Below are 26,662 nucleotides of genomic sequence, written 5' to 3'. Positions count from 1 at the left end.
TTTTTTAATATATTTTATTGATTTTATACAGAGAGGAAGGGAGAAAGATAGAGAGTTAGAAACATCGATGAGAGAGTCATCGATCAGCTGCCTCTTGCACACCCCCTACCGGGGATATGCCCGCAACCAAGGTACATGCCCTTGACCGGAATCGAACCCGGGACCCTTCAGTCCCCAAGCCGACGCTCTATCCATTGAGCCAAACCGGTCCCGGCATTAGTTAATTCTTATGTGTGCCCTGACTGGGGATCAAACCCAGATCCTTGGGGTATCAGGAAGATACTCTAATCAACTGAGCTATTCAGTCAGGGCCTATTTGCACTTTTTCTTTCTTTCTTTTTAAAATATATTTTATTCATTTTTTTACAGAGAGGAAGAGAGTTAGAAACGTCAATGAGAGAATCATCGATTAGCTGCCTCTTGCACACTCCTTTCTGGGGATGTGCCTGCAACTAAGGTACATGCCCTTGACTGGAATTGAACCCGGGACCTTTCAGTCCGCAGGCTGACGCTCTATCCACTGAGCCAAACCAGTTTCGGCTATTTGCACTTTTTCAATGACCAGGTCTGTATTTGTCTACCTTTTCTTCTCATCCCCCCTTCCCCTAAGAATTCACATTTTCTAAACCTTTCCAAGTACATTCTACCAAGAATTGGAAAGCAATGTGTATCAGACCCATAAAGGAGTAACTACCTAGCAGCAAATTATTAATATTTTCATTCTTTATTTGGAAATGGAAACAAACCTCTGAAAAGCCAGGCCACAGGCTACAAACATGGTCTGCCGTAGGATTAGAGTTTGAGAACTGTGCCCTAGGTTTTCCCAGAATGCCTTAGGTGGCGCCATCCAAGTTGGGAACTCACTTGTCTGGGTCTGGGGCTTGATCATTAGGCACAGGTGGTCTCTGTAGTTGATGATGATCAGACACTGAGGGTGAGACCTTTCCCGCTGTGCCCGTCACCACTCTGGGCTCTCTAGTGTCCATGAAGTAAGGATCTATGACTTGTAACGGAATTTACAGCTCATGGCAATTCCTGAAGGCATTGTCTTTGGCAGGAAGCCATCTCTGTCCCCTTGGCCGGAAGGGCCTGTTCCAGGCCTGGGATCCATAGCAACAGGCCCTGCTCTGTAGTCATTCCCTCCTGGGGAGGCAAGAGAAGAAGCATCTCTTAGGACCCACTGTGTCCACCCATGGCCAGCTCTATCTGGCTCCTTGGTGGTGGGCCTTAGGTCTGGACGCCCATGTGACACCCTGGGCACCGGAAGTCAGCCTCCCTGGCAGCCTGGATACTGCAGCCAGCACAGGCCACATGGAACCAGAGGTCACATCCATCACACTGAACCCGGGCCACCGTTTCTTCTTGGGGCAGGCAGCAACAAGGGGCTGCACAGGGCTCCCCGCCCCCAACCACAGGAGGAGTCACGGGGGTGCTCACGGGGTGCTTTGGAAGGTGCCCACGTTGATTTCTGAAGAAAAAAAACGCCTGGTTACCGAGAACCTGTAGAAGCCTAGAACTTTTCCTTGCCTGAAAATAGTGGGTCCAGATAGACTCAGTAGTGGTGAGCCTGGTTGCTAGAGCTTGCCTGGTTGCCATTCCAACCTGTTGTCTGCCCACTGCCCACTTCCTCCCCAGCCGGGGCCACCTCCCAACCTGAGGAATGGAAAGGCAGGGGAGTCGGGCAGTGATCTCACCACTTACCCATTGGGTGTCGGTGGCGTCTCTACACAGAGTCTCTTCCTGGGCTCTCTAAGGACTGGGGGGCTCTCGGGAGCCTCTCCCTCATCATCCAATTCTGCCAACACTCGGTGAGCTGATTTCCTTCGGTTTCTTGGGGTCGGGGCAGAAGGGGTGGTCCCCTCTTTCCCAAGGGGAGTGCGGGCAGGCAGGCTCGGTGGCCCACCCCTGCTCCTGGAGAAGGTGAGGGGCTGCGGCTGGAGCTTGCTGAGGCTGCCGATGGAGTTGAGGATCAGCGTGGCTTTTGGTGCAGGGGACAGGGTGCTGAGGGGCCGCTGTGGAGCCCCCTGAGGAGGCAGCATGGGCTGGAAGCCAACCCCGGTTCCCTCTTCTACCCTAGACCGTGGGATGGTAATGGCAGCGAAATCCTGAGGTTTGACTCGGACTTGCTGAAACATGAAGTAGAACTCCGAGGGGCCGGTTTCTGGGGGCCTTTCAGGGCCAAAGGTCAGAAGGTCACCATCGCTCAGCTCCAGCCTGTGACCCCTAGGGAGTCGGACATTGTTGACCAAAGTCCCTGTTGATGGTGAGTCACCAGACATACAGGGAATGACAAAAGCAAAGACCAGTTAGGAGTGGAGAAAATGGCCCTGACTTTCTGGGGAGCAAATCCTCACATTCTCCTGAGCCTCTCGGCAGGTGGCATCAGGTCCTAAGCTCTTTCTGAGCTGGCCACAGGACCTGGGAGGGAACATTCCATTGAGGTCCAGTGTCAGACATCCTCATCCTCAACCAGCTGCCACTCGGCATAGCTCAGACTGGGTTCCAATCCTGACGCCACCTCTTACCAGCTCTGACCCTGGACAAGTAAACCTCTGTGCCTCATTTCCCTGTATGTAAAGTGGGGATCTTAATGCCCATTTACATTCAATGAATTTAAAACAGTGCCTGGCTTAATAGTAAGCACTAAATGAAGGTGCTACCATAGTTACCCCCACACGCTCCTCAAACGGACTTGACAGAGTCCTTCCATTTCACCCAGAGATGAAGTGACGGCCTGAGGCTGGCTGTGACTACCTCCACGGCAGGGAGTAAGACATGCCCATGTCATTAAAACAGACATCCTAACTGCCTAAGACAGGAACTAGCGTCCCAGCAAGGCGGGAATCTGAGCTCAGCACCCCCGCCCTCCCCGTGGCCACAGAACACCCCACGGATATTTCCCTGATGCTGCCCCAGGCTCTGGAACCACCTCCCAGCCCCTGTCTGAGCTGAACGGAGACCAACAAGAGTCAACGTGGATGACTGCCTTGCCCACCATCCATCCATCCTGACAGGGAGGCAGGCAGGGCCCCTGTGGAACCCCTTAATCATTCCACCCCTGAACTGCTTACTGCTCACCTTGGCTGCTGTGGTCCTCCAAGCTGACCCTCCAGTCATCACCCTGGCGCTCAGCGTGCAACTCTGCATGGACTCCTGAGATGAAGCCGGGCTCCTGTTGGGGCCGCAGGGCCACATCACACAGGTCGGCCCTGCAGCCCAAACGATAGGTGCAGCCAGTTCCACTTGGGGGATGGAAAGTGTAGAGGTCGCCGCCCCTGCCGCCCCCAATGCGCAGCAGCTGGAAGCAGGGCAGCATAGGCGGTGCGCTGCACACTCTTCCACTTCAGGGATCCATGCACGGTGGGCTAGGCTCACTTTCTGTCTGGTGCAAGCTTGAGTTATGCTTTGTGCAATTCCAACTTTGAGCCAATCCAGAATGCAATGGTCCTAGGCACGCGATGCAAAATGGCTGGCAAGCAGCTCCAAAAGCGGAAAAATTCGGGGCACTGTGACACCTTGGATGAGCCGGATCCTTGGGCCGCAGAATTTCCCAGAAACCTTCAATCTGTTGGAAGCAACATACCATTAGGCAGCTTCTGGGGAACTGTAAACTGGTGTGCTCCTAATTCTGAAATGCTAACTTGTCACCGCAATGACATTTGGAGAAAATAGCTTTTTCCTGTCAGACCCGCTTATCCAAAGGGAGTAGCCAGCCTTCCAGCTCGCCCGCACCTCGCTCTTCTGGCCAACCCCTCACTTATAGCTAGTTAGGTTGAAACCCACTGTCACCCCCAAAAGGCAGAGAAAAAGGGTCCCTACGTTTCCAAGACACTGGACCTAAACCCTATCTGCCCAGCTTCTCGGGGTGGGGGTGGGGTGGAGAGAAACAGCTCCCCGAGACGATGCAAGGCAAACCTAGCCTTCTGCCCACCCCAGCCCAGCTCAGTGTCGGATCTACCGCGTGGTACGGTCTCTGCAGGCAGTGCCGGCCGGTGCGGCGTCCGGGACACTCGGGCTCCGGCCCGGCGGGCGCTCCGCAGCTGTTTGACAGCAAGGGCGCGGGGCCCGGAGGGGCGCGGCCTCTGCGCGCGGGCAGCGCGGACCCGCCTTCGGAATTCCCGGGTCCGAACTTGGCTCCCGCAAGCCTGCCTCGTGCCATTCCTGATTGGCCAGCTTCGGGTCTTCTCCATTCCATTGGTCAGGGTCAAACGCAGGTCCCGCCTCAGCCTTTTCTGATTGGTTTACAAGTTTTCCCGGGTCCCCGGAGTTGGGAGGAGCCGCCAAGGCGCCGAGACTGCAGCGCCGGCTTCCGGCCCGGCTTTAGACTACCGCGCCTGCGTGCACCTCCGACCCGCCACCGGCCGCTCTGCGCAGGCGCGGTCAGGCCGAGGCCGGCGGAGCTCGGTGCAGGCTCTCGCGCTAAGTGAGGGCCTCGGGAGCGGCGGTTGGGGGAGGGAAGGGGCGGAACGGGGCCTCGAGGGTGGGTCCCGGGGCTAGTCGGGGTAGAGGGGACGGGCGGTGCAGGAACGGACGAGGTGCAGAACAGCCTTAGCGCTCAGGGTCCAGCGGGGCGAAGGCTCCATGTCCCGGGAGGGGTGGGGCTGAGGGCCCGTGGAGGGCGGGAGGCAGGAGCGGGCTATGGAGCGGAGCTGAGGGAGCCGGGCAGTGCCCTCAGGAGGAAAGCAGATTAGAAGGCAGGGCGGGCGGTAGGACTCGCAGATTGGGGGGACAGGGGAATTTGGGTGGGAGGGTGGGAGGCCTTGAGCCTCGGTGCCCAGTCTCTGGCGGGAGCAGGGTGGGCGGCGGGGTGGGTAGCCGACGGGCTAGTGGACAGGAACCGGAAGCTGCTGGGAGGTTTGTGAGATGTCCGGAAGCTGGCTTTTCTGCCCGGGGCTCTAGGCAGCCTGGACCCCGCGGGGTCCTGGGGAGCCGAGCTGCCTGGCCTGCGGTCACATCCCTCCGGGGCCAGGCCTTGGGCCAGCCCTTTAGTCGGGAGGGACCCGGGGGTCCCGGCTTGGTGTGTGGATGGGCTTCCCCCAGGCCTTGCCGAGCCTTGGAGGGGACTCTGGAGCCTGGGCTCGCAGCCCCTGCACTGCACACCGTTCTCACGCGCGACCAGGAATGGCAGAGTCGGTAGAAACTTGAGGAGGAGGGTAAAGGCGCGCCCGGACCCTGAACGTTTGAGTGAAGCCTGAGGGCTCCCCCTCAGCCTCTCAGTAGAGTCCCCCGGCCCTGGCTGTGGCCGTGGTTCTGCCAGGGGCCAGGCTGGGTCCAGCGTGGTCTGTGGGTGTCTCTTCTGGGAAGTAGGAAGAGGAGCTCGGCCGGGCCTGGCTCTGTCTGAGGACGGAGACTTTGTCTCAGGGGCTTTCTCTTTGGAAGGAGCATTGAATTGCAGTGCCCTTGTTTCTCCTCCTGTCCAGGGGAAGGTAGATGGCTGGACTCAGAATCTAGAGGCTTCAAATAATGTGGAGATGTTTCGACCTTCAGGTCAGTGGGACCGGGCAGGGGACCGGTGTTGTCTCTCCCCGGAAACTGACCATCTTTGTCCTTGTGATTCCTCAGGTTCCACGGGGCTCATCCCCCCATCCCACTTCCAAGCTCGGCCCCTTCCAACCCTGCCAAGGATGGCCCCCACCTGGGTCTCAGACATTCCCCTGGCCCATCGAGATGTCTCAGAGAGGCGGCCAGACATCCAGAGGCCTCACGGGATCATGTGGGAACAGGACGTGTCTGGCGATGGGCAGGAGCCGGGGTGGAGGGGCAGGTAGGGGTCCATTGCCACTTCTCAGGCTTGCTTGCCAGTGACCATTCTTCACTGAAATAGGTTCCTTACCCTAGTCCAGACCTTAGTTCCATAATTTGTTCATTTATCCATAGCAATTATTGGTGCCTACAATCCATAAATAGTAAGAAGAACATGCTAGAGGCTAGGGGTGGGGATAGCAAATAGGGGAAATCCTGGTATCAGTGATTTCCTTAAAATTCCACCGGAGGAGACATTGACCAACGGCTGACCATAATAAGGCAGATGACGAAGTTCAAACTGCTAGTATGGGCTCATTCTGGCGGGTAGTGCTGTCGGAGTGGGCCGTGCTGTTTGTTAACGTGATGTCCGTAGAGCTGCGTATTGGTGGTTCCTGCGTGTCTTTCCCTGATAAACCGGCAGGCCTTGCGCATTGTGCTCTGGAGTGGGATTGCGGGTGGGTCTCTCTGGGCCCCACCAGCGGGCAAGGAGCATGATGACCACACAGAGCTGATTAGGACACAGGCTCTCAGTTCCTAGCTTGGCTACCGGCTACGGTCCTGTGGCCATTCACTTAGTTTCTGTAGGCTGTCGTTTCTGCTGAAGTCCTGCCTCAGATCTGGGCCTCAGTCAGAAGCTGTGCCAAGAGCCGGGTCCCAGGTGCTTTCAGCCAGCGGTTGCCAACCCGTGGTCCCTGAGGTCCGAAAGGTTGGCGACCGCTGCTTTAAGCTCTATGGGCACCAGGAGACTTCGCTGAAGGCTGGGACTGCGTAGTTTATTGACGTGCAGTCAATCAACTATTCTCTCTCACTATTGATATTCTATCTCTCCATCTCCCATTCTGAAAACAATGAAAACATATTTTATAAAAAGTTAGGTGCCTATACTTGTATATAAGGATTTCTGATAGCAAGAATGAACCAATCAGATGCAACCTTATTTGATTTAACTAATAAGGTACAACTCTCGTGATTTATATATTTATGGTCCAAAACTGAGTGCTCACACCCCACAGCTATTGTGTTAGCTGTTGTCATCTTTTTTACTTGGCAATCTAAGGAAAAAGAGGTCAGTTATTGTATGTTTTAAGAATTGTGGGACATAGCCGAGACCGGTTTGGCTCAATGGATAGAGCGTCGGCTTGGGGACTTAAGGGTCCCGGGTTCGATTACCTTGGTTGCGGGCATATCCTCAGTAGGGGGTGTGCAAGAGGCAGCTGATCGATGATTCTATCTCATCGATGTTTCTAACTATCTTTCTCCCTTCCTCTCTGTACAAAATCAATAAAATATATTTAAAAAAAAAAAGAATTGTGGGACACAGTTGATGATCACTGCTAGAGAGCCATGAGCCCAGAGACTAGACCTGATATGCTTAGCAGGGCCTTGGTGAATGGCGATGGTGATGGAAATGCAGAGACTCCTAAGTCCAGCTTCATTCCCCCATCTCCCCACGTGAGCAGAGGGATCTCTTCTGGGGTCACCTTCCCAGCCCCTGAGACAGGTCTCACCTGTGCCACCCTGTCTTTCAAGGTCTGTGGAGCAGGGGTCACAGGCCTTGCGCCAGCAGGCAGAGCTGATCTCTCGGCAGCTGCAGGAGCTGCGACGGCTTGAGGAGGAAGTCCGGGTCCTTCGGGAAACCTCGCTACAGCAAAAGATGAAGCTGGAGAACCAGGCCATGGAGCTGGAGGCCCTGGCACGGGCAGAGAAGGCAGGCCGAGCTGAGGCCGAGGGCCTGCGTGCCGCCCTGGCGGGGGCTGAAGTTATCCGGAAGAACCTGGAAGAGGGGAGCCAGCGGGAGCTGGAGGAGGTTCAGAGGCTGCACCAGGAGCAGGTGAATGTGGGGATGGGAAGGCCTCACCTTCTCAGTGGGATCTGGGCAGGGCTTCCCTGCAGAGAGCAGGTATGGAAAAAGATGCCCTGGAAAGAGGGGGACCTTGGACCTCAGATGGCTCTTGTTCCAGAACTCAGCTGACCACCCACCACCTGAAGCCCTCCTTCCTCTCCAGTAGGCAGTAGTCTGTCTTTCTACCTCACTCTGGGTACCCAGTTAATTTGGGAGCACTGGCGGGGTGGGCCCGAGCTGAGCTGGGAAGGAGACTGTTCAGTTGGTAAGCATTATCAGTGTTGCTCTTCCATCCCTGAGACAGGAGGTGGGCCTCTGGTGAACACACCAGCCAGTCCCTGCCCGCCTGGGTGCAGCTGGCGGCCGAGAGGCCGACACGCATTCAACACTGATTTAATCCTAAGTAGTTGCCTGCCGTGGGAGAAGCGCCGTGAAGAAGGACAGGGAAGCCATAGCTGGTGCGAAGTTAGGAAGGTCACCTAATAAGTCCGCATATTAAGAAATGGAACCAGCCAAAACTGGTTTGGCTCAGTGGATAGAGCGTTGGCCTTCGGACTGAAAGGTCCCAGGTTCGATTCCGGTCAAGGGCATATAACTTGGTTGCAGGCACATCCCCAGTAGGGGGTGTGCAAGAGGCAGCTGATGGATGTTTCTCTCTCATCGATGTTTCTAACTCTCCTTTCTCTCTGAAAAATCAATAAAATATATTAAAAAAAGAAAAAAGAAAAAAAAGAAATGGAACCATAAAGATACCGGAAGAAAACCTGGGTGAATTCATGGTAACCTTGAGTGGGGAAGGTTTTTTTTTAAACTTTTAAAAATGTGTTACTTCATTTAAAAACTCCATTACATAATCACTTTATATAAAATTTAAAAATCAAACTTTCTAAAACAAAAGCAGTGAGTGGAAGAGTGGCATCGGTCTGCATCTCTGCGAAGCTTCAGTGTCTGGCTAGCTGACGGGTTGCACTCGTCTGCCCGTGTCCTCGTCCTGCCGCGGCGAGTGGTTTTGGTTGGGGAATACAAAGAAAGTCAGCTTCTGCCAGAGCGTGATTGGGGGAGAACTTTATGAACTCCTGAGTGAGTGGGGAAGGTCTTTCCATATGAATCAAGATCCTGAGCCACAAAAGATTGGAATGTTGACTTTATAACACTACTAATAAACTTAGGAATGGCAATAAAAGTAAAGTTAAAGGACAACTGGTAGCCCTAGCTGGTTTGGCTCAGTGGGTAGAGCATCGGCCTGTAGATTGAGGGGTCCTGGGTTCGCTTCCAGTCAAGGGCACATGCCTGGGGTTGCAAGCTTGAGGCAGCCAATTAACGATTCTCATCACTGGTGTTTCTCTCTTTCCTCTCTCCTTCTCTGAAACCAATAAAAAAATAATAAAACAAAGGACAACAGGTAAATTAGGAACAATATTTACAGTTCTTATCACAGAAAGCTAAAATCCCTACTTGATAATTGTGTAAAAATTGGTATAAGGAAGTCAACAATCCAGCCAGAGATATAGAAAAATATAAATGGCTTTTAGATTCACCAAAGATGCATAAAGAGAAGAGAATTATATACATATATATAAAATTGGTTTCAGAGAGAAAGGGAGTGGGAGAGAAACATCAATGATGAGAGAGAACTATTGATTGGCTGTCTCCTGCAGGCCCCCTACTGGGCCTGTGCCCTTGACCAGGTTGGAACCTGGGACCTTTCAGTCCACAGGCTGACTCTCTCCATTGAGCCAAACTGGCCAGAACAAGAGGTGACTTTTGTCCTGAGAAGTTGGCTTGTCGGGCATGGGCGGTGGAGGTGGGAGCTGCTGTGACATGGGGCAGCATGTGGGACAGGAGGCAGCCGGAGGGGTTTGAGTGCAGGAGCTGGGGGGCTCTGGGTGGTCCTGGGACTGTGAGGCTTCAGGCCCATCCAGAGCTTTATCTTAAGAACAATGAACGCCCAGTTTAGTGGCATGGCTCAGTGGTTGAGTGTCCGCCCGTGACCCAGGAGGTCACAGTTCGATTCTGGGTCAGGGCATATGCCTGGATTTCGAGCTCAGCCCCCAGTAGGGGGCATGCAGGAGGCAGTGGATGTCTGTCTCATTGATATTTCTCCTCTCTGAAATTAATAAAAAAATATTTTTTTCAAAAAAAGGACAATGAGCAACCAGTGAAAGGTTTAAAACGGAAATGACATGATTGTAATTTATGTCCAAAAAGTTCACTCTAAATGTGGCATGGAAATCGGGTGACGGGAGACGAACTGGAGATGAGGACAGCTGTGTTCCCATGTCCTTGTCTGTCCCATGACCCCCGCAGTGTCCCTGACACCACTGAGGGGTACAGTGAGGAAAGGGCTAGCCGCTGCCTTCCAGAGCTTCCTTTTGTGTGGGCCGTGGGACTGCAAGGTCCTTTCAGATGGCAGCGAGTGCTGGGGGCCAGGAGCAGGCAGCAGGACCGAGTGGTGGTGGTGGGGATTGGAGGGGCCAGGGAGGCCCCGAGGAGGTGGCGGTGACATGTGGAATCATAGGAGATGGGCTCAGAGCGGTGGGCAGGGGTCCCTGCAGGGGCTTTGCAGCCGAGGGAAGGAGCTGGGTTTTGCTCAGAATGCCAGCCGCTGGAGGCTCCTCAAGACTGGTCGGGAGGTGGTTGCTGAGGTGAGGGTGGCCCACCCCAGGCTGCTGGCCAGAGGAGAGAAGTGAAGATGTGATTTGGGGGAAGTCCAGACAGGTACTGCTGATGAGTTGGGGTGCAATGGGGAGTTAAAGGCTCCAGGGTCGGCCCCATTTGCCAGGCCCTTGAGGCCCGTGGGCCATGTGTTGGGCTGCTGCCTAAGGTTACAGGAAGTGGGAGACAAGGCCAGAGCCAGGGGAGATTTAGAAAGCCCAGGTGTGGGGGTGAGCCAGTCCCTGCTGAGACCCCTCTCTCTACAGCTGTCCTCCTTGACACGGGCTCACCAGGAGGCTCTTTCCAGTTTGACCAGCAAAGCGGAGGGCCTGGAGAAGTCTCTGACCGGTCTGGAAACCAGCAGGGCCGGGGAAGCCAAGGAGCTGGCCTTGGCCCAGAGAGAGGCTGAGCTGCTGAGGGAGCAGCTGAGGTAAGTGGGTGGGTGGCCAAGGGGGGCCCAGCAGGTGGTGGGTGGGGTGAGTCTCCTAGGTGCCCCTTGATGGCTGCCCCATCCCCACACTAATCCTAGCAAGACCCAAGAAGACTTGGAGGCTCAGGTGACCTTGGTTGGGAACCTACGGAGATATGTGGGGGAACAAGTTCCCCCCGAGATTCACAGCCAGGCATGGGAATCGGAGCGACTGGAGCTTCTGGAGGCTGTGCAGGTGAGGTGCAGTGCCCGTCTGTGCAGGTGGGTGGCCCAGGACGGGGAGGGTGTACGGGCCCCGGGAGAGTGGGTGCAGACGGCGAGCTCCGCCCTGCTCCCTGGCAGCACTTGCAGGAGGACCGGGATGGCCTGCACACAACTGCGGAGCTGTTGCAGGTGCGCGTGCAGAGCCTCATGCACATCCTGTCCATGCAGGAAGAGGAGCTGGCCAGGAAGGTAGGCCCCTCGCCCCGCGCCTCCCTGTGGGCGGGACCCTGCTGAGAGCTCCCCTCCCTGCACACACACCTGTGCCTCTGTGGCTCCTGTCACCTGCAGCCCAGAGAGAAACCAAGATGCAGCTTCCTCTGCTCCCTCAGGAGCCACACTGACACCCCCCCACCCCCGCCATGCAGGTGCAACCGTCAGATGCCCTGGAGCCCGAGTTCTCCAGGAAGAGCCAGGCCCTGCTGAAGTGCTGGCGGGAGAAGGTGTTCGCCCTCATGGTGCAGCTGAAGGCCCAGGAGCTGGAATACGGAGCGTGCACGCAGCAGCTGAAGGGACAGGTCTTGGCGCTCTCCCTCCCATGGCTCCGTCTTCTTTACATACGGGGTGGCACCTGACCGGTGTTGCCGAGGGGCTGCCGCGTGCTGGGAACAGCCCTAGACAAGACAGCTAAAGTCCTGGAGATACGCAACAGGCCAGCAGATGGCTAGATAACGTCAAGAAGTCATGTGTGCTGTGAAGAGTGGGGACTAGGGGTGTGTGTGGGGGCAGCCTTGGGTAGGATGGTGAGGAACTGCCCTCAAGGTGCAGGGCACATGCTTTGTGTGGAGACCTGGACTCAGGCTCCATTCTGAGGAACCCAAGCTTCTGTCTCCCTGAGTGGAGTTCTTTCCGAGACCTTTGCTCCAGTGTCTGTCTGCCTCTCCTTCCCCAGCTGGCAGAGTTCCAGGAAAGAGTGGCCGCCCAGAGCCAGGAGCACGCCATCCTGCAGCGCTCTCTGGAGGACAAAGCTGCGCAGGTGGAGGTGGAGCGGATGGGCGCCAAGGTCAGAGTCTGCCACAGTCAGGGGCTAAGGGAGGCCTGGGAGCCCGTCCATGGGCCAGGGCCCCGGAGAAGGGACCCTTCCCTTTATTGTCTCCTTCACAGTCCCTGCAGGTGGAGCTGGGCCGGGCCCAGGAAGCCCGGCGCCGGGAGCAGCAGCAGACCGCCTCGGCTGAGGAGCAGCTGAAGCGTGTGGCCAAGGCTATCAGCAGGTGTCTGGGATAGAGGTGGTGTGCTGGGGGGGGGGAGAGATTTCTGCTTCCCCAGCCTCCCAGACACCTTGGAGTTTAAGAGCCTTAGGCCACTGGAGGGTGCAGGCTGGAGGACTTAGCCGCTGGGGGATGCGGGCTGGAGGACTTAGCTGCTGGGGTGCAGGGCTGGAGGACAGCCATGTAAAAGCTCCTGGGTTCATCTTACCGGGCAGCCCCTCTGCGTTCACACCAGGGCCACTCTGGCTGCCATTGCCTGTGTGGCTGGAGGTGAGCAAGCGTCCTCCTGCATTTGATGCAGCCACAGCCCGAGCTAAATGGAGCCCGGGGGTCCCACCTGCGCAGCTGCTCGCAGACGGGGCGTGTGGAGGCTCGCTCTCCTTCCTCTCACACATTTTACAGGCATGCCCTGAGTAGTTGGGAAAAATTCCTGTAGGTGCATGACAGCTTCTTCTTAACCAATTGCAAGTCCCGCTGCATTTCCTTCCTGACTCCGTATAAAGCCTTCAAAAGGGCCTCTAAGGAGAAGCGAAGCTTCTGGTGCTGGGAAGCACCCCCCTCGCCTTGCACATTGGGGTACCTGGTCTGCATGGAGCTCTTTTTTCCCCCCCCCAATATTTTTTTTTTTTTTATTGATTTCAGAGAGGAAGGGAGAGGAGGGAGAGATAGAAACATCAGTGAGCGATGAGAGAGGATCATTGATTGGCTGCACACCCCCTACCAGGGATGGAGCCTGTAACCCCGGGCATGTGCCCTAACCGGGAATTGGTTTATAGTTCGACACTGAACCACAGAGCCACACTGGCCAGGCCTGTGTGGGCCTGCTGATGTGTTGCCTGGGCTCTGCAAAGGCTTACTGCTACCCCCTCTCAAAATTGCGTTGCAGGATGGACTTTGCCCACCAGCCCCTTCTGTTGAATCTGTACCTTGTGGACTAATGAACTTTAAAAAATGATGGAAGGCCGAAACCGGTTTGGCTCAATGGATAGAGCGTCGGCCTGTGGACTGAAGGGTCCCAGGTTCGATTCCGGTCAAGGGCATGTACCATGGTTGCGGGCACATCCCCAGTAGGGGGTGTGCAAGAGGCAGCTGATCGATGATTCTCTCTCATCGATGTTTCTAACTCTCTATCCCTCTCTCTTCCTCTCTGTAAAAAAAAAAAATAATCAATAAGATATATATTAAAAAAAATGATGGAAGGTTTCACGCACACAGGGAAACAGAGCGGGTAGTTCCGGTAAACCACCACCTGAGCTCAGTCCGTCGCATGCGCTCCCACCTGCAGGAGAGCAGAAAGACTGCCGTGGGCAGGGTTTTCCTTCGGTGTGAGGACATACTGAATGGGCCTTGCTAAGGGCTCATTGCCAGAAAGTCCACAGCGCACGCTTGCCTGTGGCAGATGTGTTTCCCTGTTTCCCCGAAAATAAGACAGTGTCTTATATTAATTTTTGCTCTCAAAGATGCCCTAGGTCTTATTTTCAGGGGCTGTCTTATTTTTCCATGAAGAAGAATACAGTACACATTTATTGTTAAATGAAAATAAAGGAAATTTATTACCTGTATACGGTACGGTAGTACGGTAGTTGTCAACACAAACCAGACAAATTGTGAATCCTACAGTATCAAGAATTTACTCATTTATTCAATGACAATCATGTCATCATCTTCTGGAACATCATCATAACAATCCAATTCCTGAATTTCCTGGTGAATTTCTTATAACGCCATTTCTTTCAGAATCAGTGGACCAAATCTCTCATGTTTAGCAATAGCATTTTGAGACAGAGCCTGGGGGGGGGGCCTTATTTTCGGGGGGATGCCTTATGTTTCACTCAGAAGGAAACTTGTAAGTAGGTCTTATTTTCGGAGGATGTCTTATTTTCCGGGAAACACGGTAGCTAGTTGTAGACAGCGTGGAGGCCGTATCAGAAAATGGCCTTAATAAGCCACGGAGGGCTTGGCATCGCAGTGCAGTTTCCGTGAAGTGGCCTCTGCTTGCCGAGGGACCCGCAGGCAGCCTGTGTCTGCCTGCTTTTCTGTTGGCAGAGACTTGACTGCCTCCGAGTTCCAGCCCTGCCCCTGGATGCTGCCGTGCCCCCCAACCGGGCCTGTTTAGGCTTCTGGGTCTTTATTTACTTATTTTTATTGATTTTTTTTTTTTTTTTTTTTTTGAGAGGAAGGGAGAGGGATAGAAAGCTAGAAACATTGATGAGAGAGAAACATCAATCAGCTGCCTCCTGCACACCTCCCACTAGGGATGTGCCTGCAATCGATGCATGTACCCTTGACCAGAATCAAATCCGGGAACCCCCAGTTCGCAGGCCGACGCTCCATCCACCGAGCCAAACCGGCCTTAGTGAGGCTTCTGGGTCTTCGGAGCCACGTTGGTTCTGGTGGGGGCACAGCCAGCCAATAGGGATGCACCTGGCCTTCACTGGGGTCGGACCCTGGAGGGGTCACCGTGATCTCTGATGCCAGATACACAGGCACTTACTGCTTCTTGGGAACGGGTCCCTTAGAAAACCGACAGAGCCATGGCCTGTTCCTTAGAAAGAGGCACCTGAGCGCACCCCCCTGAGTGTGGCACAAGTGCGGGGGAGGCCCTGACCTGCAGAGGCACCAGGGCCTGGGTGGCTCCAGATGAGCCAGCCTGTGGCACTCGCCAGAGCCATGTCTGCTCCCGCTGCCTGCAGCCGCACCTAGGCCCAGATAGGTGTGCCCATGAACCTGGCGGCTCTACTGCTGGGACCAGGAGCCGCGTGCTTCTCTGATGAGCAGTCGGGCCCTTCCATGTGGCAGTCACTCCAGGGCTCAGGCCCCAGGTTTTCCTGTTTTATTGGCCGAGGAGCCCGGGCACGACTTGGCTTCAGCTTTTCTTTTCCCAACTCCCGATTTCCCTTCCCTGCTACCCGCAGGTCCGCCACAGAGCAGGCTAGAGGGAGGTGCCTACAGCAGGGCAAGTCCTGGGATGAGGTGGGTGGAAGGTGAGCGGCCTTGTACCTTGTCCAGCTTTCAGATCTGGCTCCAGACCAGCATGGCCGAGGTGGAGCAGGCTGCAGCCCGGCTGCCCAGCCTCAGCAGCCGAGTCAGCTATGCCGTCCGCAAGGTCCACACTATTCAGGGTGGGTAGGAGCTGCCAGACCAGATCTGCCCCGCCCCGCCCCACCCGCCAGCTGTCTGTTGCCTGTGTCCATCCTCCTGCCTTCTCAGCTGGAGCCCTTTCCTCTTCCCACCTCCCTTTCCGCTCCAAACCTGCTGCTGTCTGCCTTCCTCCCAGGTCTGATGGCTCGCAAACTGGTCCTTGCTCAGCTGCGCCAGGAGAGGTGAAATTTGGGGCACTTGGAAGTGGATTGGAGGATGGTGGGGGGCTTTCAGGTGTTAGTTGTTGGGACCCAAAACAATAGGAATGAGGAGGGATGGGGTGAAGGAGTCAGGCAGCTGGGTGACCCCTCTCCCACTCTGTCTCAGCCACCTCCCAGCCCCGCCGACCAAGGAGGTGAGCCTTGAGTTGGAGCAGCTGCGGGAAGAGCGGAACCGCCTGGATGCAGAGGTGCAGCTCAGTGCCCACATCATCCAGCAGGAAGTGGGCCGGGCCCGGGAGCAAGGTACGCCTGTCTTCAGCTGGGACAGAGGCGGCGCGCTGGGGGCTGCGGGCTGGGGCCAAGGACATGGAGAGGTCTGAGGAATCCTGAGCCCACCCCTTTCCAGGGGAGGCGGAGAGGCAGCAGCTGAGTGAGGTGGCCCAGCAGCTGGAGCAGGAGCTGCGGCGGACCCAGGAGTCCCTGGCCAGCGTGGGGCTGCAGCTGGAAGCGGCTCGCCGGGGCCAGCAGGAGAGCACGGAGGAGGCTGCCAGTCTGCGGCAGGAGCTGACCCAGCAGCAGCAGGTCTACGGGCAAGGTGAGCAGCAGGGAAATGGGCGTGGAGGGGGGTCCATGAGCCCCAGCTCCCCGACACCCCATGTGCACCTTCACCCAGCTCTGCAAGAGAAGGTGGCGGAAGTGGAATCCCGGCTGCGGGAACAGCTCTCGGAAGCAGAAAGGAGACTGAACGAGGCCCGGAGGGAGCATGCCAAGGCTGGTGAGGCTCGCGGGGTGGACGTGGGTGTCCAGGAAGACGGAGGTGTGCAGACAGGTTATTTTAGAAGCTTTCTGTGAAGCTCCTTGGAAGTATGCGGGTGATGGAGTTACTAGGGAACGGCCAGCTGAGTTCTCCGGGAAAGCACCCCGATAGCCAGCACCCTCCTCAAAGGTGACGCCCCTCCACGCCTCCCCACCGAGGAACCCCAGCTCTTTATTAGGAAAAATAAGGGAGGACAGTCCTGGGACGAGCGCCTGCATCGTCCTGCGCCTCGACCCAGCCCTCACTCACCTGCCACACTGGTCTGCACACACCAGCAGACTCATTTCTGGGGAGCCTGTGAACTACAAGCATCATGGTGTTGACCTGCCTCCTACAGAGAGGAAAGTGTCCCACGGAGGCTCAGCGCCATCGCGACACTGGTGAAAATGTACATTTGTTGGACAAAATGTCATACTCAGCTCATATCCAGACTTCCCCTCGGTTCCGGAAGGTTCGGGTGGGGAGCAGATTCACAGGGTCCTGGAGTGGCAACCGCTCTCCCTGTACAGAAGGGGCTGCGACCAGGCTCCTGCCCATCATCCCAGGCTGGTTTCCATGGTGCCTCGCGCCCTCCGGAGCCCACACCTGTCCCCGCCCCCAGTGGTCTCCCTGCCCATCATCCCAGGCTGGTTTCCATGGTGCCTTGCGCCCTCCGGAGCCCACACCTGTCCCCTGCCCCCAGTGGTCTCCCTGCGCCAGATGCAGCGCAGAGCCACCCGGGAGAAGGAGCGCAACCAGGAGCTCCGGCGCCTGCAGGAAGAGGCCCGGAAGGAGGAGGGGCTGCGGCTGGCCCAGCGCCTGCAGGAGCTGCAGAGGGACAAGAACCTCCTGCTGGTAGGGGAGCGGAGGCGGTTGGTGGGGAGTAGAGGCGTGGAGAGAAGAGGGGGAGGCTGCCCTGCGAGGCGGTGTTGAACCCTCTCCTTCCCAGGCCACCTTGCAGCAGGAGGGTCTCCTCTCCCATTACAAGCAGCAGCGGCTGTTGGCAGTTCTTCCCCCCCTGGATAAGGAGGGGTCTGTGCAGCCCAGCCCTCGGCCGGCAGGGCCGCAGGCACCTCCAGCAGCAGCGCCTGGCCCCAGGGCAGCCACTAAAGGTAGTGTCTAAATGGGAAGAGATAGACGGGGTGTGTGTGTGTGTGTGTGTGTGTGTGTGTGTCTGTGTGTCTGGAATCTCCACCCCACACACTCCCGTGCATGAGTCTTGTTCTCTGACACTTTATTCACATCTGCCATGGACCTGAGCAGTTCCTCCCTCAACCCCCTGCCCCCCCCCCCCCCAGGGGCAGCCCTGCTCCTCTGCACAGGACCTCCTGACCTTCTCTTGTCTGGCTCCCATCCCCTGGTCTTCTTTCCCAGAATCCCTTTCCATCCTGCTGGATGACCTGCAGAGTCTGAGTGAGGCCATTTCCGAAGAGGAGTCCGCTTCTCAAGGAGACAGCCAGAACTCTCCCGCAGCCAGGCGCGCGGAGTGCCTGGGTGCTCAGAGGGGCCCAGCGGGCCGGGAGGAGCGTGAAATGGGGTGAGGTTGGGGGCCTGCCCTCGGGGATACCAGCCACCAAGGTGTCTGGATTCTGTGCCTCAATAAAGATGACTAAATAGCCTAGCCGGTTTGGCTCAGTGGATAGAGCATCTGCCTGCGGACTGAAGGGTCCTAGGTTCAGTTCCAGTCAGGGCACAAGCCTGGGTTGTAGACTCGATCCCCAGTGTGGGGCATATAGGAGGCAGCCGATCAATGATCTCTCATCATTGATGTTTCTATCTCTCCCTTCCTCTGAAATCAATAAAAATATATACTACATTTGAAAAGATGACTGAATGGAGCCGTTGCAGGGATGTGTTGTGTCTGGGATGCTGTGCACTGCCGCTGGAACGAGGAGGTCCCACACAGGTGCCTTTTCCAACCCCTCTCCTCGTTGCTGGGGGGCTGTTTGAGCAGGTTTCTTTATTCTCTAGGTTACCTCTGGGAGGCAATCGGCGCCAGAGTGAGGAGGATAAACCTTCACCCACTCGGCAGGCAGGGCCCTAGGGGGTGGGGGGGCAGGCAGGTCCCCGGGAGAGCCGATGGACCAGGGGCCACTGAACAACCAAGTGCTGGGAGAGAAAGGGAAGGAGGCCACGTGACAGGTGCCTGCGGGGGGGGGGGGGGGGGGGGGGACGCGGTGGCCCTGGGGTGGGTCAGGCTGCAGAGCGGAGGAGTCCCCGCAGGGGAGCATTGAGGGGCGCTGCAGGGCAGGCTGGAGGCTCACCCTGAGTCTGCAGAAAGCCCTCAAGCACTTTTATATTTAAAAAATATATTTTTATTTTCAGAGGAAGGGAGGGGAGACTGGGGATCAAGCCCGCAATGTGGGAATGGAACTGTGACCTAGTTCATAGGTTGATGCTCGACCACTGAGTCTGCTGTCTGTGCCTGAGTACTTATTATTTTTTTAAGTAAACATTTTTACGGATTTCAGAGAGAGAGGAAGAGAGAGAGAAACATCAATGATGAGAGAGGACCACTGATTGGCCCGCAACCTGGGCCTGTGCCCTTGACCGGACTCAAACTGGGAGCCTTCAGTTCGCAGACTGACACTATCCACTGAACCAAACCAGCTAGGGCTTGAGTACATTTTATTTTTTATTTTTATTTTTAAAAAATATATATAGTTTATTGATTTTGTACAGAGAGGAAGGGAGAGAGAGAGTTAGAAACATCAATGAGAGAGAGTCATTGATCAGCTGCCTCTTGCACACCCCCTACTGGGGATATGCCCGCAACCAAGGTACATGCCCTTGACCAGAATCGAACCCGGGACCTTTCAGTCCCCAAGCCGATGCTCTATCCATTGAGCCAAACCGGTTTCGGCTCGAGTACTTTTTAAACAGGGAGGCAGTTGATGTTTTTTTTTTTTTTTTTTTTTTTTTTTAAATCAATCTTTATTGTTCATATTATTACAAAGGTTCCTCATTTCTTCCTCCCTCCACCAGGTTCCCACCCCACCCTCTGCCCCCTCCCCATCCCCCATTGTCCTCATCCATAGGTGCACAGTTTATGTTCAGTCTCTTCCTCCCTCCCTTTCCCCGATAGTAAATCCCTTTTCAGATAGTAAATCTGTTACTTAGCATTTTCTCATATCAATAATACCTCCACATGCCCAATGATACACTTCACACAAAAGACATTTTCAAATAGGTCAACCAGCCTCATCCAGGCCCCACCCAAGGCACTCACAGATCAACACCCCAGCGCTATACTAACTCAACACATCCAGATCTAAGCCTTCATCACTTGATTCAGCAGACCCTCAAGTTCCCGCAAAAGTTTCCAGCCATGTCTGAGAGGCAGCCGTGGGCAGGTACAGGCGAGGAGCAAGCTGTTTCGGGCCTGGCTGCTCCGGGCCTGGCCTCTGTTGCTCTGGTTCGTTCCACAACCAGCTGCTCCGGGTCTGGTCACTGCCGCTCCCGACCTAGTTGCTCTGGACTTGGCTGTTGCTGCTACAGGCCTGGCCGCACCCGACCCGGCTGCTCTGGGACCGGTTGCTCCGGTCCCGGCCGCTCCGGGCCTGGCCGCTCCCAGCCTGTCAGCCGCTGCTCCGGGCCTGGCCGCTCCCAGCCTGGCAGCCGCTGCTCCTGGCCTGGCCGCACCAGACCCGGCTGCTCCGGGCCTGGCCGCTCCCAGCCTGGCAGCCGCTGCTCCGGGCCTGGCCGCTCCCAGCCTGGCAGCCGCTGCTCCTGGCCTGGCCGCACCAGACCCGGCTGCTCCGGGCCTGGCCGCACCAGACCCGGCTGCTCCGGGCCTGGCCGCTCCCAGCCTGGCAGCCGCTGCTCCGGGCCTGGCCGCTCCCAGCCTGGCAGCCGCTGCTCCTGGCCTGGCCGCACCAGACCCGGCTGCTCCGGGCCTGGCCGCTCCCAGCCTGGCAGCCGCTGCTCCGGGCCTGGCCGCTCCCAGCCTGGCAGCCGCTTCTCCAGGCCTGGCCACTCCCAGCCTGGCAGCCGCTTCTCCAGGCCTGGCCACTCCCAGCCTGGCAGCCACTGCTCCGGGCCTGGCCGCACCAGACCAGGCTGCTCCGGGCCTGGCTGCTCCCAGCCTGGCAGCCGCTGCTCCGGGCCTGGCTGCTCCCAGCCTGGCAGCCACTGCTCCTGGCCTGGCCGCACCAGACCCGGCTGCTCCGGGCCTGGCCGCTCCCAGCCTGGCAGCTGCTGCTCCGGACCTGGCCGCTCCCAGCCTGGCAGCCGCTGCTCCGGGCCTGGCCACACCAGACCCGGCTGCTCCGGGCCTGGCCGCTCCCAGCCTGGCAGCTGCTGCTCCGGGCCTGGCCGCACCAGACCCGGCTGCTCCGGGCCTGGCCGCTCCCAGCCTGGCAGTTGCTGCTCCGGGCCTGGCCGCACCAGACCCAGCTGCTCCGGGCCTGGCCGCTCCCAGCCTGGCAGCTGTTGCTCTGGGCCTGGCCGCTCCCGCCTGGCAGCCGCTGCTCCGGGCCTGGCCACACCAGACCCGGCTGCTCCGGACCTGGCTGTTCTCAGCCTGGCAGCTGCTGCTCCGGGCCTGGCCGCTCCTAGCCTGGCAGCCGCTGCTCCAGGCCTGGCCACACCAGACCCAGCTGCTCCGGGCCTGGCCGCTCCCAGCCTGGCCGCCGCTGCTCTGGGCCTGGCCGCACCCGACCCGGCTGCTCCGAGCCTGGCCGCTCCCAGCCTGGATGCTCCGTGTTTGGCTACTGCTGTTCTGGGCCTGGCTGCTCCCAACCCGGCTGCTCTGGACCGGGCTTCTCCGGGCCCAGCCACTCCGTGTCTGGGTGTTCCTGGACTGGCCACCCTGGGCTTGGCCGCCTCTGCCTCAGGCCTGGCTGCCACTGCCCCAGGTCTGGCTGTTCCAGTGCTGGCCATTGATGCTCTTGTTCTGGCTGCTGCTGCTCTGGGGCCTGGCCACTGCTGCTCCGGGCCCAGCTGCCACTGCCTTGTGCCTGGCCACTCTAGGCCTGGTCGCCACTGTTCCAACATTCTGTCCCTTTTTTCTCCTTTTTTTTTTCTTTTTTTAAAAAAAAACAAAACGCATTTATGTTGCAATGTTGGCTGGTGCGTTGAGTTCTGACTTAGTCTTTGATTTTTCAAGATCTTCTTTGTATTCTTTCTTAAGTAATTTTACTATCCTTTGCTCTCACTTGATTTCTTCACATTGAGAACTTCTTTGGTTTCTTCCTCCTTGTCCTGGGAGCTCAGCAGGTTGGCCTGTGGCACCCCTTTGTTCTCCGTGGGCTCCCGCGCTGCTCCAGCCTGTTGCTGGGGTCGGCGCCGCCCAGGAAGCAGCCCCCGTCCTTGGCTCCGTTGCCAGCGCTCAGCAGTCGAAGGCTCAGGGGCACCCCCCCCACTGGGGGCCCCGTCGCCCGGCTCCTTGCTGGCGCCCGGCTGGCCGGTGTCCGGCAGGGGCTCCTGCTCCTCGTGGCGTTCCTCCAGTCTGGAGCTTTCTTTCTCCCTCCCACTAGGGGAGTCCAGGATCAAAGTCAACAGACTGTCCTCTGCACACAGTGTGCGCGACTCCGGGGGCTCGGCCTTTCGCCGCGCTCCCAGGACTCCACCTCACAGCTCCGTCTCCCCCTGCCCGAGCCTGGGTCCCCAGGGACTGGCCCAGACCTGGAGTTCGGGGCGGTCTGGACTGAGGCTCAGAGCTGCCGCCGGAGGCTTTGTTTCTTCCGGCTAGGGTAATCCAGCATCAGAGTCAACATTCAGTCCTCTGCGCGCCATGTGCGCGCGACTCCGGGGGCCCCGCATTTCGCCATCCCCCGGGATTGTCTCCCCCTGCCGGAGCCTGGGTCCCCAGGGTCTGGCACATAACTTGGGGCTCAGCGCTGCCGGTTCGGGGGTTCAGCCCAGGCTGGGGGTTCTATTTCCTTCCTGCTAGGGAACGCCAGGCAGCACCCAGCCCTCTCCTCCTCTCCGGCTGCGACCTCTCCGCGCGCGCGTGCGTGCGAGCGCGCAGCATGTCTCCGTACCTTAGGCTTTTTTTCAGCTCCTCTGATTTTCCTTCTGGTTTTCTCCCTCCTTCCTATTGTAGAGTTTTCAGTCAGTCGACTACCTGTAGCTCTGGGCAATGTCCACTCTACATTTTAGTTGTATTCCCTTGAAATTGTTGTGAGCTGCTGCGGCTAGGTGTATACCCGAGCAGCCATCTTCACCACGTTTTTTCGGCAGTTGATGTTTTTAAGCCCAGGTGGCGGCTGTGGGTGTGCGCGGGTGAAAGGAGCGGATTAGGCTGTGGCGATTGGGGCTGGGCGGCGGGGAGAGGTGGGTGTGGGCCGCGGAGGGACAGTGGTGCCCTGTGCTCTGGGGAGGCCGGTGGGGGACTACTTGGGGAGGAAGTGAGCTCTGTCTGGGCCACATATTTCTCACCGCAGGCCGGGCCGGGAAGTCCCTGCAGGACATGGGAGACTTAGACAAGACTTAGACCTGAAGGGTGAGGGGGGAGTGGGCGAGTGGGAGCCGAGGACAGGAGGGGGCGGGAGGGGCGGGAGGAGGTCCGGAGGGAGGAGGGGAGGCTGGAGTGACCAGGCTGTGACTGCTGTGGTGGAGAAGGAATCAGGAAGTCCTCACCCTCCTCGGCCCCTCGAGGCCCCACGCCCTAGATCGGGGAGTGCTCTGAGCAGCCCTTGGTCCGGAGGGAGAGGAACTTCAGGGCAGGCCTGAGCCCCAGGGGAAAGCTCAAACAGTGGAGGGTGGAGCTCTCGACTCACTGACGCCCTCCTGGGTGCATCCCAGGCATCCAGGGAGCGGCCCTTCCCGCCCTGCCTCAGCCTGGAATCCCAGCCCAGCCTGCTCCTCCATTCCTGGGCATCTGAGGCTTCGAGGAATGAAGCACGAGTGCCTGACTGGCCACGACAGTGGAGCCGGAAAGGAGGGCGCCAGCCTTAGAGGTTACATGTCAGCGTGGCCTTCCAAGCGTGTTTGACTGATTACTCTGATGGACTCCTGTGTCACTGGGCTGGCCCCTCCCCAGAGATGGGCCGCCTCCCCTATAAAGCCTGTTGGGGTTCCGGGCACCCAGGCTCAGCCCACCCCTGACATTGGAGCCAGGAGACAGCCATGATGCTCGACTGGAAGCTGCTGGGGACACTGCTGCTGTGCCTGTGCCTGGGAGGTGTGCTGGGACAGAGGCTGTGCACTTGGGGAGGGGAGAAGCAGGCGGCCCTAAGAAGGAGGGGTGAACTGGACGCATAGGGATGAGGGGTTCTGGGCATTCGCTTGAGGGAAGGAGTTAAGGGATGTGAGGTGCGTGCAGCTCAGGGCGCGTGTCTTGCTGGTTGGGAGGTAGCTCCGTGTGGCCATTGTGCTCCGAGTTCAGTGTGCGGAGCTGAGGGCTATGTGAGGGAGCGTGGAGGCCCGGGGGCCACTTGGGGGCTGCAGACCAGCGTAGGGGCCAACCAGGGATGACCCAGTCAGGGCTGGATGGAGCTTACTGGGGGTCCTCTTGTTCAAAGGTCACGTTAATGTTTGGGATAGTTTTCATGTCACTTTAAGGTCACTCAGTGGTTTGTAAATGTGGGGGGTTATTTCTGAGTCTGTTTGCGGGCCGCTCAGGCTGTGGTGTGTCCCTGCTGCTGGCTGGGTCTGGCGCCGGCCTGCATCACCTCTCACCTTTCTCCCTCCTCCATAGGCATCTCAGGCAGTGGAGACCACCCCTCTCCCCCACCCACAGCGGCTGGACAGGAGGAGGGCTCCCCAACATTGCCTCAGGGTGCCCCCATCCCCGGGGACCCCTGGCCAGGGGCACCCCCTATCTTTGAGGACCCTCCACCTCCAGGCCCCAGTCATCCCTTGAGAGACCCGCCTGAATCTGGAGTCTGGCCGCCGAAGCCTCCTAGAACGGACCCCCCTAAACCTCCCCTGCCTGACGACCCCTGGCCAGCAGGCCCCCAGCCTCCCGAAAACCCCTGGCCTCCTGCCCCTGAGACGGACCACTGGCCTCAGGGGGAGCCAGGCCTTGACCCTCCCCGGGACGAGTACTGATAGCCGGACCTCCCAGAGCCGCCCAAGCCACCTCTACCTCCTGCTTCCCCTGAATTAGCCCAACCCTTCTTCCTCCTCCCTCCCTCAGTTGTAGCTCAGGCATGAAGGTGCCCTCAGCACTTCCTTCCGCTCCTGAGAGCCATATTTAGCGCCCACATCCCCCCTCTGTTTTCTCTGACGGCGTAAGCACACACCCTTCTTCAGTCCAGTCCTCTTATACTTGCCCCCCTTCCCCCGCTTCCTGGGTCCCCTCACTGCTCTGTGCTCTCTGCTGCCACCTGGTGGCTTACACTAGAAACTGTCAGGCAATGGTGGTGCTTCCGTGAAATGGAAAAATAAAAAGCATGTTTCCTTAATTTTGAATCGAGGTTTGATTCTTTGCCAGTGATGAGGTCCGTTTTCACAGCCACACCCCACGGACATTGGACATAACTTCAGCTCCTGGCTTGCCATGTGCTCCAGGATGTGGGACTCAGACGCAGGGCGGCTGGAAGTGTAACGGACAAGGGGTTCAGACCTATCTGCATCCTAGGACCCTGATTTTGAAGAACGGAAGCCAAGCTAAGCCTCTCTTCACTAGCTCATAGTCTCACAGACCCCTGCCGGGACCCCGACGTTCCCTGGGCCATGTGCGGGAAGACCAATCAGTATTGTTCATCACAGTATTTGTAGTTTCCATCAATGGTGTCTCGTAATTATAAGCTCACTGCAGAATAACTTTTTAACAAAGAGTCTATTTATTTATTTATTAAATAAATATTTTAAAAATATATATTTTATTGATTTTTCACAGAGAGGAAGGGAGAGAGAGAGAGAACTAGAAACATCGATGAGAGAGATACATTGACCAGCTGCCTCCTGCACACCCCCCACCAGGGATGTGCCTGCAACCAATGTACATGCCCTTGACTGGAATTGAACCTGGGACCTTTCGGTCCCCAGGCCAATGCTCTATCCACTGAGTCAAACGGATTTCGGCTATTAAATAAATCTTTATTGCTCAGATTATTACAGTTGTTTCTCCTTTCCCCCCCTTAGCTCCCTTCCACCTGGTTCCCACCCCACCCTCTGCTCTTACCCCCCCCCCATTGTCCTCATCCATAGGTGTACGATTTCAATCCAGTCTCTTCCTGCACCCCCCACTCCTTTCCCCCTGATAATTATCAATCCCCTCCCTTTCTTTGCCCCTGATTCTATTATATCCACCAGTTTAATCTGTTCCTCAGATTTTTAATTCACTTGATTTTTAGATTCACTTGTTGATATATATGTATTTTTTATCATAATTTTTATCTTTTTTTTCTTCTTCCTCTTCTTAAAGAATACCTTTCAGCATTTCATATAATACTGGTTTGGTGGTGGTGAACTCCTTTAGCTTTTTCTTCTCTGTGAAGCTTTTTATCTGCCCTTCAATTCTGAATGATAACTTTGCTGGATACAGTAATCTTTTTTTTTTTTTTTTTAATATATTTTATTGATTTTGTACAGAGAGAAAGGGAGAGAGATAGTTAGAAACATCAATGAGAGTCATCGATCAGTTGCCTCTTGCACACCCCCTACTGGGTGTGCAACCAAGGTACATGCCCTTGACGGGAATTGAACCTAGGACCTTTCAGTCCCCAAGTCGACACTCTATCCATTGAGCCAAACCGGTTTCGGCTGGATACAGTAATCTTGGTTGTAGGTTCTCACTATTCATCACTTTGAATGTTTCTTGCCACTCCCTCTGGCTTGCAAAGTTTCTGTTGAGAAATCAGCTGACAATCGTATAGGTAACTAACTGCTTTTCTCTTGCTGCTTTTAATATTCTCTCTTTGTCTTTTGCTCTTGGCATTTTAATTATGATGTGTCTTGGTGTGGTCCTCTTTGGATTCCTTTTGTTTGGGGTTCTGTGCACTTCCTGGACTTGTAAGTCTATTTCTTTCACCAGGTGGGGGAAGTTTTCTGTCACTATTTCTTCCAATATGTTTTTGGTATCTTGCTCTCTGTCATCTTCTGGCATCCCCACAATTCTGATGTTGGTTCGTTTGAAGTTGTCCCAGAGGTTTCTTACACTATCTTCAACTTTCTGGATTCTCTTATCTTCTAGCTTCTGCAGAGGAGTGTCCTCTGGCTCTTTGTGTTCCAAATCTTTGACTTGATTCTTGCAATCTTCTGGACTGTTTTTAGGACTCTGTATAATATTTTTTTATTTCAGATCCCTTTTCATATCCTCAAAGGTCTTGTTTATTTTATCAGCCTTTTCTAGAAAATTCTTGAAAAACCTTATAACCATGGTTTTGAATTCTATAGCCAGTCTTTTTTTCTCCTTCATTTCTTTTGTTTGAGATCTCTTTCCTTGTCTCGGCTTTTTCACTGCCTCCCTGACTTGGTAGGATCACTTTGTGTGTTTGGTGTCCTATATGGCCCAGTGGGTCAGCCTCCCCA

The 26,662-nt window shown here is 56.4% G+C and overlaps 3 protein-coding genes across 14 annotated transcripts; 2 read left to right on the top strand and 1 right to left on the bottom strand.

Annotated features, from left to right (window-relative positions):
* Positions 1-705: 705 nt before the first annotated feature.
* TCF19 (transcription factor 19) lies at positions 706-4,121 on the bottom strand. Of its 2 annotated transcripts, none has more exons than XM_084891216.1 (4): positions 3,959-4,121; positions 3,079-3,565; positions 1,702-2,254; positions 706-1,468 (listed from the first exon to the last, which is right to left on the bottom strand). In XM_084891216.1, the coding sequence occupies exons 2-4, from the start codon at positions 3,314-3,316 to the stop codon at positions 1,228-1,230; spliced, it is 1,032 nt and encodes a 343-aa protein (XP_084747342.1). In that variant the 5' UTR covers positions 3,317-3,565; positions 3,959-4,121; the 3' UTR covers positions 706-1,227. The 2 variants fall into 2 exon arrangements, with proteins under 2 accessions (XP_084747342.1, XP_084747343.1); XM_084891217.1 differs by having other exon boundaries at positions 706-1,143; positions 3,959-4,114.
* Positions 4,122-4,337: 216 nt separating this feature from the next.
* On the top strand, positions 4,338-17,861 carry CCHCR1 (coiled-coil alpha-helical rod protein 1). 11 transcript variants are annotated; one of them, XM_084891076.1, is made up of 18 exons: positions 4,338-4,423; positions 5,421-5,487; positions 5,563-5,764; positions 7,276-7,576; positions 10,510-10,673; positions 10,773-10,908; positions 11,016-11,126; positions 11,303-11,452; positions 11,827-11,937; positions 12,039-12,145; positions 15,152-15,264; positions 15,420-15,465; positions 15,611-15,747; positions 15,851-16,039; positions 16,118-16,219; positions 16,944-17,095; positions 17,232-17,352; positions 17,615-17,861. In XM_084891076.1, exons 2-18 carry the CDS (start codon positions 5,472-5,474, stop codon positions 17,779-17,781), a joined length of 2,325 nt encoding a protein of 774 aa, XP_084747202.1. In that variant the 5' UTR covers positions 4,338-4,423; positions 5,421-5,471; the 3' UTR covers positions 17,782-17,861. The 11 variants fall into 11 exon arrangements, with proteins under 11 accessions (XP_084747202.1, XP_084747199.1, XP_084747201.1 ...); XM_084891073.1 differs by having other exon boundaries at positions 17,190-17,352; XM_084891075.1 differs by having other exon boundaries at positions 5,421-5,491.
* A 4,892-nt stretch (positions 17,862-22,753) lies between these two features.
* PSORS1C2 (psoriasis susceptibility 1 candidate 2) lies at positions 22,754-24,585 on the top strand. The gene is made up of 2 exons (XM_084891287.1): positions 22,754-23,366; positions 23,883-24,585. Exons 1-2 carry the CDS (start codon positions 23,312-23,314, stop codon positions 24,233-24,235), a joined length of 408 nt encoding a protein of 135 aa, XP_084747413.1. The 5' UTR covers positions 22,754-23,311; the 3' UTR covers positions 24,236-24,585.
* The last annotated feature ends 2,077 nt before the right edge of the window (positions 24,586-26,662 follow it).

This window comes from Pipistrellus hanaki (assembly GCF_964339955.1).
Source record: "Pipistrellus hanaki genome assembly, chromosome: 7".
Lineage (NCBI taxonomy): Eukaryota > Metazoa > Chordata > Mammalia > Chiroptera > Vespertilionidae > Pipistrellus > Pipistrellus hanaki.
The sequence above is the reverse complement of the archived record's forward strand: the minus strand, read 5'-3'. Positions and strand labels throughout refer to the sequence as shown.

Excerpts from the sequence above, each read along its gene's own strand:
- TCF19 (XM_084891216.1), bottom strand. The coding sequence starts at position 3,316 with ATGCTGCCCTGCTTCCAGCTGCTGCGCATTGGGGGCGGCAGGGGCGGC. Across the intron at positions 2,255-3,078 it reads GGAGGACCACAGCAGCCAAG|GGACTTTGGTCAACAATGTC; the intron begins GTGAGCAGTAAG and ends CACCATCAACAG. Across the intron at positions 1,469-1,701 it reads ACGCCACCGACACCCAATGG|AAATCAACGTGGGCACCTTC; the intron begins GTAAGTGGTGAG and ends TTTTTTCTTCAG.
- CCHCR1 (XM_084891067.1), top strand. The coding sequence starts at position 5,464 with ATGTGGAGATGTTTCGACCTTCAGGTCA. Across the intron at positions 5,492-5,562 it reads ATGTTTCGACCTTCAGGTCA|GTTCCACGGGGCTCATCCCC; the intron begins GTGGGACCGGGC and ends GTGATTCCTCAG. Across the intron at positions 12,146-15,151 it reads GTGGCCAAGGCTATCAGCAG|CTTTCAGATCTGGCTCCAGA; the intron begins GTGTCTGGGATA and ends TACCTTGTCCAG.
- PSORS1C2 (XM_084891287.1), top strand. The coding sequence starts at position 23,312 with ATGATGCTCGACTGGAAGCTGCTGGGGACACTGCTGCTGTGCCTGTGC. Across the intron at positions 23,367-23,882 it reads GCTGTGCCTGTGCCTGGGAG|GCATCTCAGGCAGTGGAGAC; the intron begins GTGTGCTGGGAC and ends CCTCCTCCATAG.